We start from the raw sequence: 18,397 nt of genomic DNA on the forward strand, positions 1-18,397 counted from the left end.
CAGTTTCAAATGTTTGATGACTCATCTTGCACTCGGGGGCGTTTAAGAAATTCATCCACTCAAATTAAGACATTGGGCGACTAGCTAGCCACACTGGTCAAATAAAACCGCACTTCACCGTCTGTGGATCGCAGCAGCTAACAGAGCAATATGGGCAGATTGCAGGGTTAGTGCCAATGTATTGCAGGCCCGGATGACTCAAAGCATCGGGGAATTACGTATTTTTAAGATGTTTTTTAAACTAAAATGTGTTCTACAAGTACCCAAACTCCTTTAAGGAATAACTCGTTAGCGTGGGGAGGGAGCGTGTGTGTGACGGAGTGACGGTGAGATGAAGTCAGCTGTAAGTAGCAGTGAATGTAGCAGCGCAGTGTGTGTACAGTTTAGGCCGTCGTGAATAAACGCTACAACTCCTCAAGACACGAGCCAAGTTCCCGTGTCTTGTAGGGTTTTTCCATACATTACTCGGCGCGTCAGCCCAGCGCGGCAGGGATTTACGTCTCCATTACAACAGCGCTGCCTGCTTGAGAGTGTGCGTAACCACGGTTGTGACTAGTTGTCAAAGGAGACGACTGTAAAACGGTGATAAACACAGTTCATTTCCTATATTCTTCACACTAAAATTCCCCCTTATTTTGTTATTTAAAAGCTTTTATTATGAAGCAGCAAAATCAGGAAATGTTGGTTTTCGTCAGGTGTAAGTCTTACCCTGGAGTTGAGCAGTGTGTACAGGATGTGGTCTGGAGTGGTCTGGGCTCTCCACTGTAACACCTCCGACAGGAAGAGGAACTGGAAACACAAACAAACACAAGAACAGTAAGACAGAGTGACGACACACAAATATAGTATACACAAATAATATACATATCCACAAATAAACACAAACACACATCCATCCCAAACTTAACCAATCCATCCCAACTTACCTTTTATCACTTATCAGTCAAGTACATAATCAATTTATAATAACGAGTTCTTCTGAATTAAGAGTCTTCTGACTTGAAATGATGAATGAAACTGAAGGCTGGCTGCTTGTTAAACCTCTTTATAAAAGGACCAGTGAGTAACATTTAGGGGGATCTATTGGCAGAAATGGAATATAATATTAATAGGTATGTTTTCTTTAGTGTATAATCACCAGAAAATAAGAGTCTTTGTGTTTTCCTTCCCTAAGAATAAGTCGGGAAAAGAGCATAGAAGCAAAAACATGAAACTCTGGTGTTTTTAGTTTTTTTTACAACAGCCACTGCCGCCATTTTGGACTGAAAACGCTTATTATATTTATAATATTTTATTGTTCAACACAGGCCATTTTGGTAGGTGGAGGTTATGAAGTTTTAAAACTTACCGCTGGAAAAACAGTTGGTAAATTAGCATAATTTCTTGGAAATGCAGCTGCAAAATTCACTCGTTTTGAGCCTCAATTATGATAGAAAAAGTCAGCTAGCTCAAAGTGTTTTAGAGTTTAAGAGCTTTGTTGAGATACTGACAGTGGATACTGATAAAGAATACTGATAAAATGCAATTATGGCAGCTCGGTGACAGTGCAGTCTGTTAATCGGTGAATTTAATTTGGAAAAGAGACGGTGAGAGAGAAGGAGAAAAAGTGAATATGAATGAAAGTAGGAGAGCAAAGTGAGGTAACAAGGCTTCCTACTTTACAACAGCAGGGACAGAAAGATAGAGATGGAAATTAGAGATGGGAGAAGAGAACAAATCAAGAGAGTTTGTTTCTGGCCTCATGAATTTTTCAAGATTTGCTGCCGAGTTGGGGGAATCGCATGGAGCGTAATTCATGTTACGTTTTGTTCTGCCAGAGAAAGTCAGTTTTATTTGTGTGTGTGTGTGTGTGTGCTGCCAGCCCGTCGACATCGGTGATGAGGATTCAGCTGTCAGAGTCTTAACCCGGCCAACCGCAAAGCAAACGGACCTCCGCTCTGCGCCGCGTCCGTCACGTCTGGGAGCAACTCTGGGCGCGCTTGATTTCTACTGCAAATTTCACCAACTGTTCAAAAGTGAATTATTATGCTAGAGGGGCTCCTATGTGAACCTTTGTTCCTGCAGCCGAGGGGTGAAAGAAGCAAGTGTGATTCTTTTCGTCACATTCATGCAGCTGCAGAATAAATACTGAGGGAAACTGATGGTTGAGATCTGGTTTGATACTTTGCTTAAAGGCACTTTGGCAGTTAGCGTGACTCAAACGTAACCACTAAGCCATCAAGTTCTTCTGCCATATGTACTGTACTGGGTGTAATACAACATTCCTGATTTCAGTATTCATATTATACTAAATGAGCTGTTTTATGGGTAGTCAGTTCAGGATGTTTAACATCTTTATTGGTACTTATCTAGATATCAAATGACTCAAAATGTCTTCCTGCTTTCAAGTAAAAAAAAAAATCTGAATAACAAACAACATGAATGAAAGGTTAAACAAAGTGATAGATATGAATAAAAACAATTAAAACTAAAGACTGTCCTTAAAAGAAAAGACTTTGTATCTGTCAGTAATTAGACAGATTATTATCACGTTAACTTTGACAACCTAAACCATTATTTTTGCTTTACCCGGACTTTAAAACAACGTACCAAAACAATGACCCAAACAGTCTAAAATGCTTCATAGAGCTGAGGGGAATACTAGGAGGGACACCGTTCACATCACACACAGTCATTTGATCCATTGTTAACATTAAAATATTGATTAATGCAGCTTTAAGTGGTGTGATATCTCAGTTTGTTAGCCTCCACATACAGAATTCAGAAATCTAAAGAATACAAAGTGAAGTCAAATGTCCATATTATTATGTCTCTATTTGATTTCTACTGCGAGGTTGTGTGATCACTGTACTGTGTGTTTCACACAAAGACTAACTGCCCCAGTTATCACGATTGTTAATTTAAGAGATTGTGTCGTACAGGAAGCCTTTAAGCGATGTGTATATAACCTCCAGTGTTCTCCTGCTGAAAACATCACTCAGCTCCTCATCGGTTAAAGTTTCCCGTTTCACTGTTTAAACTGGTGTAGTCGACTCTCAGAGTTTGGCTGACGAAACGCTCTCTCATCTACTCACCACCAGCTTCATGCTTCACAAATCTCTCGGGGGGGGTTAAAAGATCTAAAGAAGGTTTTTCTCCCCCGATGAAAACATCACTCAGCTGCTTGTCGGCTCGACTCGGAGCTTTCATAAAACTTTCATAACAGCAAATGAAAGTCTGCTTCCTCTCCAGTTTCCTGCCTCAAACATTACCATCTACCAAAATGCCCCAAAGCACCACGACTGCACACATACGAACCCTGACAGTGTCAAAGTCTTTACCGAGCCATTGAGTCACAACTGATCTCCTGATTGTGGGACTCTTCCTAATAAAACATGACAATCATTCAAAACCTCCCACTAAACCAGAATTATTTAAAAACATTGATAAGGGGTGATTTTCATGTTACCTTTTCATTTTGGCAAAAAGGAAACTAAAAGCTCAAATATAAAACATCAACGGATTAGTCTCTAAAAGTCACAAACTCACTACGGCAACATTTATCATTTAACTCACTGCAGCCTACCTGAGATTTATTCAGTGTTAAACTAATATTATTCATATTTACTGCTTTCAACGAAAAACCAAAGCCATGAAACATTTGTTATGAAACTTTTGAAATATTATATGAACAAAAAAAGTGTTTTAATGTTAAGAGCGTAGCTACTGATTTAACATTTCTTGAAGTCCTCTTACAAATCTTATACTTCAGATCTGATATAGATATATAGATATAGATGATATAGACTGATGATCCCTGCCGTTAATCGGTTTATCAAGATAAAATGTTTCATTTCAGTCGATATCGATATTAATAATAATCTTTGATGACCTATTTTTAATAATTACCGGGAGAAACTAGAATAACTGCCTCATGGTTGTATGCCTTCACCAACCAGTCAAGTTGCAGTTTACATCCATGTCTGACCAAAACGTCATCACTTCATCATTTTATTCTGTTAGACATTTGTGTGTAATTAATATAATTAGCATATGAATTCTTGCGTTAAAAGCAAAAAACGTGTTTTGTGAGGTCATAGTGACCTTTGACCTCCAAATTCTAATTAGTTCATCCAAAACAGTTGTATTGTTATGTTAAGAGTATGTTAAGAGTGTAGCTGTGTAGATTTAACATTTCTTGAAGTACTCTTAAACCAGGTTCACAGAGGCCGCGAAAGAGGCGGCAGAATGTTTTGGAGAAGCGCTGAAAGCGTCCTTTCGGCACCCATGTAAATTATTTGTGACGCGACGCGCCACGGAGCTCCGCAGCCAGCTCGCAATCTTCAGCGATAGTTTCGTCATCTGGTGTATTTTCTCTGCTTTCTACGAGCAAATCTAGCAAGAAAACACACTGATAATCTGCTATAAACGTAGTATATACTGTTACCTGATTTTGACATGGTAAATATTGGATTTGTACCTTATTGTTATGTTTTTATATTTGCACTCTTCTGACTTTATATTGTCACTGCTGCAAAGCAATTTCCCTCAGGATAAATAAAGTTTTATCTCAAGTAGAACAAGTACTTTAACCAAAATACTTGCATGATGAAACTGAATCCTTTGTTGCTATTTATATCCAATGAATGCAAAAAAATGTATATGAACACCAAAACTATTTTTCACTTCAAGCAAATATACAAGATGTTATGGGGTACTGCTATACCTCCTGGTGTTTCAGAGTCTTTGTTTTCAACCATGAGAAGGATCAGATGTGGTTTGTGTTGTATGTAAGAGAAGCTGTGACCCCTGGTTAAACTACCAGAGCTCGACTGAAGCCTGAGACAGAACAAACTGGAACCTGCCTGCAGATAAAACCCATGTTATCTCTATGAGAGAGGACCGGCATGCTAAATACCAACACAAAGGACCTCTGTCTGGTGTGTGTGTGTGCGTGTGTGTGTGTGTGTGTGTGTGTGTGTTTCAGGCCGTAGATAGAAATCTGGTCTCATACAGTAGTTTTATCAGTCTGTGAGCGCTGGTATTGAATTCTCATGTTAATACACTGAAGTCTGCAGCTCAGTTGTATCTGATGTCATTATCAGATGTTCACTGAAACCCGACACGTCGACCACCTGCCACTAGAAGCACTGTACAATGCCTACATTTACATAAAGAAAGTGGTTCAATCATTGAACCAAGCGGACTGGGAATCTAGAAAACTGGCACTGGACCAAACGGCAAAGTGCAGAAAAGATTACGCACCTGTAACACCTACAGTACGTGCACCTAAAACGTGTTTTTGACATTTCCAGAGCAGCCGTCATGTTTTCAGGTTTGAAAAAGCAAAGACAACTTAGTCACAAGTGTTTGCGCCTTCTCACGTTTTATCTGTTTTAACAACTATAGATCCTTAAGATTCATTGGGGCAAGCTGGCACCGTTCACTAAAAGTGTTTGTTTTTACCACGAGAGGCTAAGCACTTCCCCTCGCAGCTCGTTTCACGACTGCCGGTTACAGCGCTCTCCCTCAATACTGGACCAATTTCAAAAGCTGTTGTCCCCATTAGTCAGTTAGACACACCCTTTAATGAAACAACGGTAAGGAAACAGTGACAGTTTCCATGATTTAAACAACTACTGCTGAGGTTCTGTAGAGCAAAGAAATCACACTCAGCTGGTCCCACGTGTTTAACAGAGTCAATGTGTAGCAGCACAGAGCTCAGTCTAACCTTCCCTGGATAAATAAACGTTATCAGAAGAGCAATCTGAGGAGACGTTCAAAGTAAATCACATTTCACTCTATAAGATTACACTGATGCACGACACACACACACACACACAATATTTCAATAAACACAGGAACTTTTCAGCACCAACAGTTTGAAGAGGGGCTCATTCACACAGAGGGCTTCTTGGTTTTCAGAGAGATGTTACACATACAGTGATCAATGAATAAACAAATTGATGAAGGAATGAATCAATGAGCATTTTGATGAGGAGAAACAGCAGCAGCAGCAGCAGCCAAAAGCCCAGTACGAGTAAGCAGAGAGTTCCTCCTCTAAACCTGATTAACATTCAGCAGACACGCTCAAACAAAACTCCCAAATCACAAATTTAATTTTGAATGAGGCGTCCCCTTCTGACCTTGTGAAAAAATAACAACCTGCCAGACAAGTTAAACCAAATTCACAATCATTCCCAGATCACTAACTCATTCTGCAGGACCACTGACCCCTCCGCTTCACCTGCTGAAAGAAGTTGCCAAAGTCGATTAAAGTGTAGTTCAACAAGGAAGAGTAAACATGTCGCTCTGCACAAACGATGCAGTCCACGTCTGAGCTAATCACCACCAATATCATCAGCCTGTCTGGACTCGTAATTATGGCACCAAGCCTCAGGACTATTAGCATCATTTTGAAAATGACAGAGCAGATTTAGATGCAACATTGCCGCCTTCAAACCAGCAATACTTTTAGACGCTTTTTCCAAGAATAGTCTTTTTTAGACAGTCAACAGTGCAGCTGCTAAAGTGTGCAACCGAACTAGGAACCTTTTGAGGAACTCACTGCATTCTGACTGCAGGGATCAGGGTCTAAATTCAGTTCTGGTACTCTCCGAAAGTACTACCCCCCCAACCAGGGCCTTTTTTAGGGGGTAAAATGTCCCCAACTTTTGGATGGAGTTTGCAGGAATGACTGTCGCTGATTGGTCAAACACACACAGCACCGCTGCTTCAACTGTACCGCTTCATTAATAAAACAAGGAAGTACTCTAGTATTGATTTAGAACCATTTTAGAACGAGGGGAGAACATTTCTCTTTGTTTGATGACATTAAAAGTAAAGTTCGGCTCTGCTGTCGGCTTCCCGACTCATTTAATAAAAGACAGAGAGAGAGAGAGATCGTGCGAGCGAGCTGAGATGGCGAGCGGTGGAAGAGAGATTGTTTCACGTCGGTAACGTTCTAAAGCACAAATAAATAACCATCAAACACTCAACAGATGATTTACTGTGGAGACAGACGCTCCAACGCAATCGCAGTCAAACAAAACCTAAGGTTTATGACCTTTCTGTGAACATCTGAAAAACAAAACTCAGTATCTTCTGGCTTTTGATGGAAGTTTATTATGTGAACAAGATAATATTTACTGCTTGACACAATCACTATCTTTTAATTTTTCAACTTTGGACAGAGCCTCGCTAGTGTAGAAGTAATCCCTTTTTAACTATATAAAAATGTGATCAACAATGATAAAAGTATTAATCCTATAACCCTGCGTTTATTACTGAAACAGCATACAATCATAGTGCTACTGTATTTTTACTAGACCCCCAGTGCTGTAACTCACAGCTCTAAGTGATGTAATGCAAACCAACTCCAAATCACCTCGCAGCTGCGTGGACAAGGCTGCCACTGAAGGGCCCAAAACAGGGAATCTGTCTCTGACATAATGGATGTCAGGGGAGGCACCTAGAGCAGATGTGTGGTATATGTTGATTAGTGGATATTTTGACTGAGACCAGTAAAAATGAAGACAGACTGACACAATATGTCTCTCTCCTCATCTAACATGTTCTGGTCTTTTGAGGAAGCCAGAAGTGGAAATTAGAGAAGGCGTTGTGGAGTTTAGTTGGCAAGATTTTGAAAGAATGTTCGGTGACATCCAAACAAACCAACAGACTTGCAGCATGTTGCGAGACGTGCTGATGTCACCGGCTGCTGCGCTGCGGCCTCCCAGTGTGCTGCAGTGGAGGTGCTGGTTGTTATTATTTGGGGCCTGTCTCTTCTCATTAGAGTCTACATGGTGTGTGCCGCCGCCGCTGTCACCGCCGCCGGCTGCCTGACGCTGTAACTGATGACATTTTCAGCACGAGAGAAGGGAGGAAAATCAGTTCTGTCAGTAACACAGACTGCCTGTTTCTCTCCATCACGCCTCTGCTCTCGCTTATTGTTGTTTCTCTACTTAAATTACTCTTCGTTGTTTTCTGTGTTTTCTCTTTATTTCCAATTCTCTCTCTCTCTCTCTCTCTCCATGTCTGTTTTTTCTTGCTCTTATGATCTCTATTTCTGATTTTCAGTCTTGTTCTCTGGCTCTCTGCTTTGGTTTCTTCTCTGACTTTTCTCTCCCGTCTTACTCACTTTTGTTGGCACAAATAGGACGATATGAACAGAGCTGCCAAAGCATCTAACTTTCGCTGCCATCACTTCCCGGCATCAGACTTTCCTTCTTGCTTCATTAACTGCTTTTTAATCTCCAGTCATAAAAACAACTTGAGGAAGAAGAACACTTTGCATCTTGAATCTGAACGAACATTCAGCTGGATTTTCCAGGAAAACATGTGATGAATCAAAACAATATGATATAATCAATGTTAATGTTTATAATGTTTATGTCATGAATGTCAATAAACTGCAGGCCAAGTTAACGGATAACAAGACGCGGTCCAAACCGAGTATATGTCTGGACCGTGTACGGTCATTGTTACACTAATAGTGAGTGGTCATGTCTATAATGTTAAATCCAGCGCTACATGTCCACCAGATCCGGTGAGGACACTAGGTGACGCCAAGCCCCCCAGGAAGAGCGCCGGCTTTGAAGAAAATTTCCGTAGTGGCCAAACGGCGGTACTACAACTTCCGTGTCCGTCACGTGATGCCATTGGGCCCAAAAATACTTTTTCCCATAGACTTATATTGGCAAAGAGACGTCTGTAACTCAGCGGATACTTTTTTTTGAGGTGAATCAACTTCCCAGTCTGAACACTCTAATAGCCCTTATTTAAATCATTAGGTCCTAAAAGTTGTAAAACGCACTAATAGCTGAATCCAAAGTTATTTCCCTTCCTCCGTTCATGTGAATGAGACCCAGACCGAGGATGGAGCGAGGGGCTGGGAGGCGGAGTTAAAGAAAACGCTACTGCGCCTGTTCCATGGGCCCAATGGATGCGGAAGATCGCCTGCTTGCTGTTTCAAACAGGAAACAACATGGCGACCTGTCCGTAACCTTTGTTATTCCGTCTAAAAAATCCACCAAAATCTACTTCTGAAAACATTTTAAGCGAGAAGCAGGCGACTCCATCGCTGAATCTGGTTTCATTTTAGAACTAGTCGCCTCGTTTCACAGCTTGGCTCAAGTGTCATGAGCCGGACACGTCACACTGGACGGGTTCATTTTCATTAGAGACTGGTCCCCGCCTTTTCATTTTGAAAGAGCAGTGGCCAATGAGGAAATGCCAGCACTCGGCCGACCAATCGTGTAACTTCATCACTCAGTCAGTCACTCAGTGAAGCTTTTGCGTTTGTAGGGCCAGCCCTCTGCGGTCCAGACAAGAACTGAGCTAAACAAATGAAACAAAATGACGAGCGCGACTGGGAAATAACCACAAAGAAATGATCCTATGGCCTCATTATATGTATATATATGTATGTGTGTGTGTGTGTTTGTGTGATGTTGATGATGATGGTGATGACGATGGTGAAAACCAGCAACCCCCTTCTCACACACACCTTCCTTGCCTGGTCATTGTCTTCGATCTGACCCAGATCCCTGCCGCTGGCCTGAGCGATCCTCTTCCCGGACACCAGATTCCCGACCATCACAGACGCAGGACCGATCTCTGAGGAAGAGGAAGAAGAGAAGAAGAAGGAGAGCAGGACAGGAAAAAGAGGAAGGGAAACAGTATGTGATGTTAGAAGAGACAGCATCTCCAACCTTGTTTTACATCATTTACGATTGAGTGCAACATGCCGTCGATTCTTGCGTCTGTGAATACTTTATTTGATGTATTTATTGTTTCCCTTAGTAAACCTTCTCTTTTCTACTGGTCTAGAGTTATACCATCACACATTCCTTCACACTGTACCTGGTTGTTTCTGCCGGGGTTTGGGCAGGTTGGTGACGCAGGTGTGCGGACACATGAGCACGTTGCAGGGGTGCAGCGCCCCCTCCAGGAAGAGCTGCTTGGTCTCGGACAGGTGGATGCCACCCAGGGGAGTCTTGGGCAGAGTGTTGGAGGGCACCAGAGCCAGGCAGTACACCCCCACCTGATGGATACCGTCTATCGCCTGGAAAGTTGAGATGGGTTTACTTTTAAAAAGACAGAATGAAACAAGTTCTTTACTTCCTAAATGTGACTCCTGCAGGAAAAGGGATGTTGAGGCCGGAGATTACACAGTAAAGAACGGATCATAGAGTAGAAGGTTGGGATTATTTAAAGGTATAATATGTAACGTTTCTGCATCACCTCTTTAAAAACAGACCTCGTTGTTTGTATGATCCTGTTTAAATCGATGTAAAATAAAAACCATAATAGCTAGAGCATTCATTTTGCAGCGGAAAGCTAAGGCTTCTGTCTTTCATGTCATTACGTTGTACGCTCGTGATGATGTCATTATGCTATGTGACGTTCAGGGCTGTCAAAGTTAACGCATTCATTTTAACGCAACTTGCGATTTTTAGGTTGTAGCGGGCTCAGTTTTAAAGCTAGATCAAAGATACTGGTATCATATGAAACTAGAAAACCTGATGAATCTGTCATACTAGCTTGTCGTGAAGGAGGCTAAATAACGCTCCAAACTTGCGCAAAATTTTGGAGAGGAAAAACTGTCAAGGCCATTTTCAAAGAGGTCCCATGACGTCTGACCTCAAGATATGTGAATGTAAATGGGTTCTATGGGTACCCACGAGTCTCTCCTTTACAGACATGCCCACTTTATGATAATCACATGCAGTTTTGGTGCACAAACCATACTACTGACCTGCTATCTCCCCCTAAAGACCCCCTGTTCCCCCCTAAAAAAAGACAAAAACGGGTCTATTTGGTTCTCAGAGGGTTAACATCTGACACCTGATATAATCCTTAGCTAAAACATCATATATAAATGTAATGGAGAATTTATTTTCATACATTTTTAAAGTTATTTTTTGATAATTTTTTATTGACAGGACAGTGGATAGAGTCTTGGAAAGGGGGGAGAGAGAGAGTGGATGCGGAAAGGGCCACAGGCCGGATTCGAACCCGGGCCACCGCGGTCAGGACTGAGGCCTGTTACATGGGCGCCTGCTCTACCAACTGAGCTAACCAGGCACCCATTTCCATACATTTTGAAACATTTTCCATCATCTACTTTGTATTTTTCTAATATTTTGACAAAAAAGTGAATGCCAAAGAGCAGCCCTCGATCTAAAAGGCTGAGTGTGTCGATAACCAACGAGCTGAATGGAAAAGCAGCAGGAAGTATCTGTGATGGTAAAGGAATACAGAGATTTGGTTTTAATTGCAGCCGTAAAAATGCAGACAGCTTTTATAGTTTCACCGCAGTCTCCACGCCGGCTTATAGAGATTTTATCTGTTCATGCACAGTATGAATGTACAGCACGGTATCATATACTGTGTGTGTGTGTGTGTGTGTGTGTGTGTGTGTGTGTGTGTGTGTGTGGCGGAGCCAAGAGACAGAAATGTGGTGTGAAAGAATGTGTGTGAGCTGTTTTGTCTCTTTTAGAGGTGGTCTGTTAAAATGTGTCTGTCTGGTGTGTTTCCTGAGTGTGACAGTTTTCCTGAGCTGGTTTGTGTTAAAGGATAAATCTGGTCTTATTCAATAGTTTTCCTTTTATCAACAAATCCCATGAAAAGACCAAAACATGTACTTTCCATCTTCTCTACCCGGTCGATGGCATTAAGCCCAGTGGTTCCTGCTGGTGATGTAAATCTTAAATAACAAATATATAGTTAATTCTCTAAACCAGCTGGTTACTGTAGTTTTTATCAAAACAAGAGGAAACTGTGCATCTGTTGGGGACTATTTTCAGCGGCGTAGTAATCCACATGTGGTGGTCTAGTGAGTATTAGTGGCAGCAGGACGGTGTGTGTGGGATTGAGTCAAAATAAACTACAGTGAGTGTGTGTTCATGGTGATGAAGGAACATGTCACCGAGTGACGCAGTGAGGCTCACTGGTGTGTTTTTAATGGAGCTCTATGGCTCAGAGGAAGCCGAGATATCAGGCTACTTGTTAGTAGAAATATTCACTGTTGCTTTTAGTCTTTTAATGGGATGAAAAAATATATAGACTGTCATCAGACTTATCATTTAAGTTGTGTCTCTGTGGTTGTAATAGCCAGTAGTCTCATCAGAATCAGAAGTTTGTGCACACAAACTCCGGTTTTAAGTTGCTCTTAATGTAATTTACACAAAGAACAATTTAGAGAAAATTAGAAATAGACATAGAGCTAAAAACAAGGACAACAGAGCTGAACAAAGACAGGTAAAAATTAACTATTATGTACATACAAGTAGGTGAAAAACAGCTAAATAGGTGTACATGTAAATTTATATAAAAAGCAAAAATGAACACCAACTTGAGTGTAATTCATTTGCCAATTTACTTTTTGGAAATATTAATATTGTGAAACAGATAAGTAGTGAAAACAGAATATAGAAACAGATAATAAAGAAGTCAAAATCTGGTATTGTGACAGCTCTACTGTGTATATACTGTACATAAACGTGTGTGTGTGTGTGTGTGTGTGTGTGTGTGTGTGTGTGTGTGTGTACCTGCAGAACTCGGCTCATCCACTGGAAGCTGTCTTCCTCGGTGGAGTCGGGCCGCTGCTCCGCCACGACCACGATCCTCTCGTCATGAAGCACTGTGATAGAGAACACTGCTATCCTGAAACACAAACACAGACAGCCTCAGCAGGTGTCTTAGCCAGATACAGTTACGTAACTGTACGCTATGTATATACAGTTATTTCCACGGCCACTGTAGCGAGTGAGGGGAATCTTCCTAGAGCTCTCAGACAGACTGGTAGTCTGATCAATCAATGTAGATATAGTTAATAAGTTCAAAACACATAAACAGCAGGACAACAGAGAACAGAGCAGGCGACATATAGACCACAACGCTGCATCAGACACTTACCTGCCCCTGTACACAAACTTCATGGGCTCCACAGCGAGCGCCGTGGCGACGATGTCGTCAGCGTTGTGCTGCCGGCCCCCAACCACCATCAGACCGTCCATCTTCCCCGCCACGAAGATCAGACCTGCGGGTCCGATGAATCCCAGCAGGCCGGTCCTGGTGAAGGGAAACTCACTGATGGGAGCCCCGTTGTTGGTCACAGGGAACACCTGGACAGAAGGGGGAGAAAAACATCTGTATTTAAAACAGTAAAAAACAATAAATAGATGAATTAACAGAATCCTTCACACACTCACCTCGAAGGTGTTCTTGGTCATGCCGGTCAGACCGTAGTAGGAGGTTCCCGTGGCAACAGTACAAACGCACAGCTCTCCAATCTCATCGGTTCTACAGAGCTGAGGAACTCCTTCAGACCTCACCACACACATCATTCCTACAGACGGAGAGAGCAACGTTGGGATTTTATGAATGAGAAATGATTACAATGATTTCTGTTGTTTTACTTCTTTAAAAAACACAAAATGACCGTTTTCAAGTGACATTTTTTGATTTTTTTAGTCAATGTTTTAAAGTCATAGAGACATCAAGTTGAAACAAGAACTTTAGTCAACATTTTGGAGATTTTTTTCGAGGATTTTTACCTGAGAACATTCACATTTATCTTATGTTGAATGTAAAATATGAATCTGCAAAGTGAAAAGAAATCCGGCAATCCGATAAATAGTGAAAAGTACAATATCTCCCTCTGGAAAGTAGAAAGTGGAGCACCAGAACCTCCACCAATACTTATCGTCTGTCTCACCTCCGGGCATGACGGAGCCGACGTCCTGCAGCGTGAGCACCGACAGCTTCTCCTCCGAGTCGACCCGGATCACGCCGTGACTCAGACCCTGCATGGACAGGACGCCGCGACCAGGAGGGGTGCTGCCCTCCTCCACGGGCCTGCAGGACGGGGTGGAGACAGACAGACAATCAGCTGACATGGAGGGTGACGGAGCGCTGTGTGCTCTTGAGTCTCTAGCTTTGTCATTACAATCTTTAGATTATGGAATGTGACACTATTGTTGGAAAGTAAGGGAACATTTTGGGGTGAGGACTTTTTAAGTAAGTAAAGAAAGTTTTGTTAAAGTTCACCCCAAAAATCTAAAATACATATTTCTCCTCTTGCCTGTAGTGCTATTTAATCAATCTAGATTGTTTTGGTGAGAGTTGCTGAGTCTTGGAGGTGTCTGCCGAAGAATAATGCCGTATAATGGAACTAGATGGCACTCGGCTTGTGGCGCTCAAAGCACCAAAACAAATCTGAAAAGCTCAGCAGCGATGTCTCTTTCAAGAGATCATAGCCCAGATACTCAAGATAATCCACAGACCTTGGTGAGAGCAGATTTCATGTAGGAACTATTTTCTTTCTACTGAACTACACCCAAAATGGCTATGCAGGTTCATATAGAGTCAAGCCTGATTTAATGGGTCCGATCATAGCTCAAAGAAGTAGATGCACGTTTGGCGGGTGTAGAAAAGAAAATAGTTCGTACATGAATCTGCTCACAACGAGGTCTGTGGATTATCTTGAGTAACCGGGTCGCTCTGAACGCCACAAGCCGAGCGCCATCTAGTTCCATTATACTGGAGAGAAGACAGAGATCTCTACGGCCGATATCTCCAACAACTTCAAATACAAAACAATCTAGATTAGGTAAAAGGAAAAATATGTATTTGTGATTCTGGGGTACACTCTCTCTTTAAGATAGGACATATTTCTGTAAACTGGGGACATTATTGGAAAGTCAAGATATGTTTGGAAAGAGAGGGGATTCTTTTCTGGTCGTCACCGGATGTTTGAGGCTTTTAAGGGAGATTTAGGTTCAAGGTTAGAATTAAATTGAGGTTAAAGTTAGAATTGGGAGCTCGAGGCTGTACGATGTACGTCAATGAGGGTCCTCGCAAGTACTAGTATGGTTATTTGTGTGTGTGTGTGTGTGTGTGTGTGTGTGTGTGTGTGTGTGTGTGTGTGTGTGTGCGTGTGTGTGTGTGTGTGTGTGTGTGTGTGTCGTGTTTTGAGATTTTTTTAATGAGTTTTGAAGCAGCTCTTCTGAAAATAAAGTGAGTTCATTACTACAACACCCGCTGAGGCAAATAGCTATTTATTAGACTGTGTGTGGCACAAATACACACTTGCGCACGTTCACACACACACAAACTTAAAACACACACTCGTGCGCACGCTCACACACACACAGGCGTTTTACAGTGTCGTAATTAAGAGTGTGAAGCATAAATTACAGCCGACACGTGAATGAGAGCCGCCCTGGCTGGACTGTAATGTGGGCTGAACTACAGCGTGGAGGATGAAAGAGGTGGAAAGGTCGTAAGTTTCAAAAGCCACAAAACTGTAAAGTCAGGAATTTTAATGAGCTAAAATAAGAGCGTGACCCAAAAAAAATCTATTTATACACTGAGGAGAGTAAATAAACACGTGTATTTATATATATATATATATGTAAGTGAAAAGTTTGCAGGAGATAAAATAGGTGTTTTTTATATTTCATGATTTCTGTTTAAAATTGGAGGATTGGATGCTCTGCTGTATGATGATGACAACATGATTATATTTAAAAAAAAATAAATGTAATTGGAATTTTACATTGAAAATCTCTACAGTCAAAAACACAGATGATTTTTGATTTTTACTTTTTTTTATTCATTAAATTTAAATTAAATTTTGTAGTAACTCTTCATGCATTTCTGTGTGTTGTGACGTTTCATGTGCACATACAAATAAAAAGACATGTATATATATATATATATATATATATATATATATATATATGTGTGCGTGTGTGTGCGTGTGTGTGTGTGAGTGTTTACCTCCTTAAAGCTACAGTCAGGGCCTCGGGGGAGCTGGCACAGGGACATATGACCTCCGGCTTCAAACCTTTAGTCTGGAAGACGTTGAGGAAGGCGTCGCAGGATGAGATCGACCCTGACAGACACAATTTAAAAAGTCAGTTACAGCAGAAGTCAAGAGGGAGGCAGATCATTACAGATATTCTGGATACTGTACTTGTAATTAGAATTTTAGTTACACATTTGAGTAACTTGTCAACCTTGAGACCTCAAAAATAGCAATTAGTTTCAGAGACTTTGTCTTGTGCATTCTGGTAATTTTTCACAATGAAAATAATAAAATAATAAGTACACTGCAACAGCATTGCTATGATAAATAGGCCTACTTTTAATTTTACTTTTAATTCTCAGGAAAGAGAACTGAATTATTCGCTCCTTTGGGGTGAATCTCTGGCATAAACCTTCTTATTCATTCATTCATTTTTGCCCCTGCTTGAGTATGTCTTTCTCGTAGTACTTTCCATCTCTCACTCACTGAAGGCCCTTTAAGATACAACACGACAACGGCATCTACAGTGTATTGAGTGTGTTCTTACAGGGATTTGAACCGTCAGCCACCACCAGCATGCGCAGGGAGCTCAGGTTGACGTCTCGCTGCTCCCGGTGGGCCACCAGAGCCCAGTGCATATCCCGCGACTTCACACACGCCACCTTGGCTACACACATGAACACACAAAAACATCTCACACATACATACAGTATATTTATACACATCTAGTGGCCGACTGTTGGATTTCTGTTCAGCAGTTACTTCACATTTTATTGTCAGAAAAATACATTGTAGTGAAATCCAACACACGTCTCTGTGAGATATGATTTGCGATATCAGAGGGAATGATCATTTTGACATCATTAAACTGGGACATTTCCAGTAATGCTTGCACAGAGTTTGGGTTGATTTGTTTACCTTTGTACTGGCAGACTTTTTGGATCCAGGACAGAGGGTTGACCTTCATGAGGGCGTAGGGAATACTGATGACATGCATCATGTTCATTACACTCTGACGGAGACAAACAGAGGGAGAAAGGAAGTGGAAGTGTGAGGGATGTTTCAGGAGAACTTGCTCTTGTTAAGTATGAAGTTGAAATATGTATAACTTAGACAGATAGAAAGTTAGAAATGTAAATATTTAACTCTACGCTCACTATTTACTGCTCAGAAGTCACCAAATGACAAAATAAAAAGGATTTTCTATCTTGCATTAAAGGAAAAAAAACATATAATAGTTTAATTGTGCCATCAGAACTTTCATTCATCATTTGAAATGATTCAGCGGGACGGGGAAGTGTGTTTTTCTTACAGTCAGGACGGCGTGCCACAGTCCTACATCCTTCTTGAAGTCTAATACATTCACTATGGTCTCAGCTGGAGGACGACAGAGAGAGAGAGAGAGAGAGAGAGCGAGAGACATTAACGCCACATTCAGGGAGAAACAACAACAGTATTGTGTCTAAGGTGAAGTGTAAAAGTGTGTGTGTTACCTTCTGTGTATGAGCAGGACTGTGTGAGGGCCTGGCAGTGTGTGAGCAGGGCTATCCTCATCACCGTCACACCGAGGACGCTGCCGTCCTTACAGGTCTTATACTGGACACACAGAGACACACAGAGACAGACATAGAGTGAGTGTACTAAAGATGTGTACTTACAGTACTGTGTGTCTACGGCTCATTGATTTTGTTCTGACAGATTATTTTGAGGTACTTGTACTCTTTCCACTTTATGCAGCGTTGTACTTCTAGTCTGCTACAATTCAGAGGGAAATATTGTAGTTTTTTTTTTTTTTAATTCATTTGAAAATTGAATTTATTGTCATAACAATATTAATATATGTTTGAGGCCTGATGTTGACTGATGAACCTGAAGAACCTTTTATTCTTGAGTCTCAAAAACAAAATGATTCGCGAGCGCTGCGGAGTCGACAGCAATCGATTTGCTTCTTTCCAAAATAAGATCTCCTCCGTCTGGCACATATCTGACAAATGACTGCTGGAATGAAAAGTAGGCACATTATGGGCTGCTATTAAAGTTATGAATCATGCTGAGACATTAACAAAAAAACTGTTAGTTTTACTGAAAGAAAAGACAGATTTCTTTGAGCCGCAGTAATTTCATCTGTCTCGGCTGCCCTCTGTTAAAAACAAAAGGTCGATCGTTTTTCAATCATCCCTCGACTTTCATCATTTTCAATCCGCGGTGCAATCAAGGAGACATTTCACCTTGCAGCCGGCGAAACCACTGCCCGGCTGCTTAAAGGTAAATTCAAATCAATCAGACGAGATGATACCATTGATCAGCAGCGAATCCTCCACTCGGCTGCAGTGTGATTCTAATCCAAAAGACATGTAGCACCATTGATTTCCATTCACTAGATAGTAATGAGTGGAACTACACGAGTGGAAATGTTTCGTTGCCCCAGAGTAGACACACTTCACTCAGTGTTTGTATCGGTGTGTTACCTCGATGTAGGCGGTGTCCTGGTTGGCGTCCTTGATATGTGGGAACCAGTCTCGGGGAGGTTTGGAGAGGTGTTTGGACTCGGTGACGAACCACAGCAACTTGGGCCAGCCTGGACGCACGGGGACACAAAAC

At 41.5% G+C, this 18,397-nt stretch overlaps 1 protein-coding gene across 9 annotated transcripts in view; it reads right to left on the minus strand.

The window, feature by feature from the left end:
* LOC141776438 (disco-interacting protein 2 homolog C) overlaps nucleotides 1-18,397 on the minus strand; it is a 214,947-nt gene that overhangs the window by 22,540 nt on the left and 174,010 nt on the right. For 7 of the 9 annotated variants that reach the window (XM_074650042.1, XM_074650043.1, XM_074650040.1 and 4 more), the window contains exons 12-24: nucleotides 18,265-18,374; nucleotides 17,290-17,392; nucleotides 17,109-17,173; nucleotides 16,715-16,808; nucleotides 16,344-16,463; nucleotides 15,769-15,883; nucleotides 13,703-13,842; nucleotides 13,197-13,333; nucleotides 12,901-13,109; nucleotides 12,534-12,648; nucleotides 9,844-10,045; nucleotides 9,488-9,597; nucleotides 709-789 (exon numbers count right to left, since the gene is read on the minus strand). In XM_074650042.1, the coding sequence (XP_074506143.1) occupies nucleotides 709-789; nucleotides 9,488-9,597; nucleotides 9,844-10,045; nucleotides 12,534-12,648; nucleotides 12,901-13,109; nucleotides 13,197-13,333; nucleotides 13,703-13,842; nucleotides 15,769-15,883; nucleotides 16,344-16,463; nucleotides 16,715-16,808; nucleotides 17,109-17,173; nucleotides 17,290-17,392; nucleotides 18,265-18,374 (1,601 nt within the window). The remainder of the gene's footprint in view (nucleotides 1-708; nucleotides 790-9,487; nucleotides 9,598-9,843; nucleotides 10,046-12,533; nucleotides 12,649-12,900; nucleotides 13,110-13,196; nucleotides 13,334-13,702; nucleotides 13,843-15,768; nucleotides 15,884-16,343; nucleotides 16,464-16,714; nucleotides 16,809-17,108; nucleotides 17,174-17,289; nucleotides 17,393-18,264; nucleotides 18,375-18,397) is intronic. The other 2 variants (XM_074650041.1, XM_074650044.1) reach the window with 1 other exon arrangement.

Source organism: Sebastes fasciatus, chromosome 11 (assembly GCF_043250625.1).
Source record: "Sebastes fasciatus isolate fSebFas1 chromosome 11, fSebFas1.pri, whole genome shotgun sequence".
NCBI classification, from domain to species: domain Eukaryota; kingdom Metazoa; phylum Chordata; class Actinopteri; order Perciformes; family Sebastidae; genus Sebastes; species Sebastes fasciatus.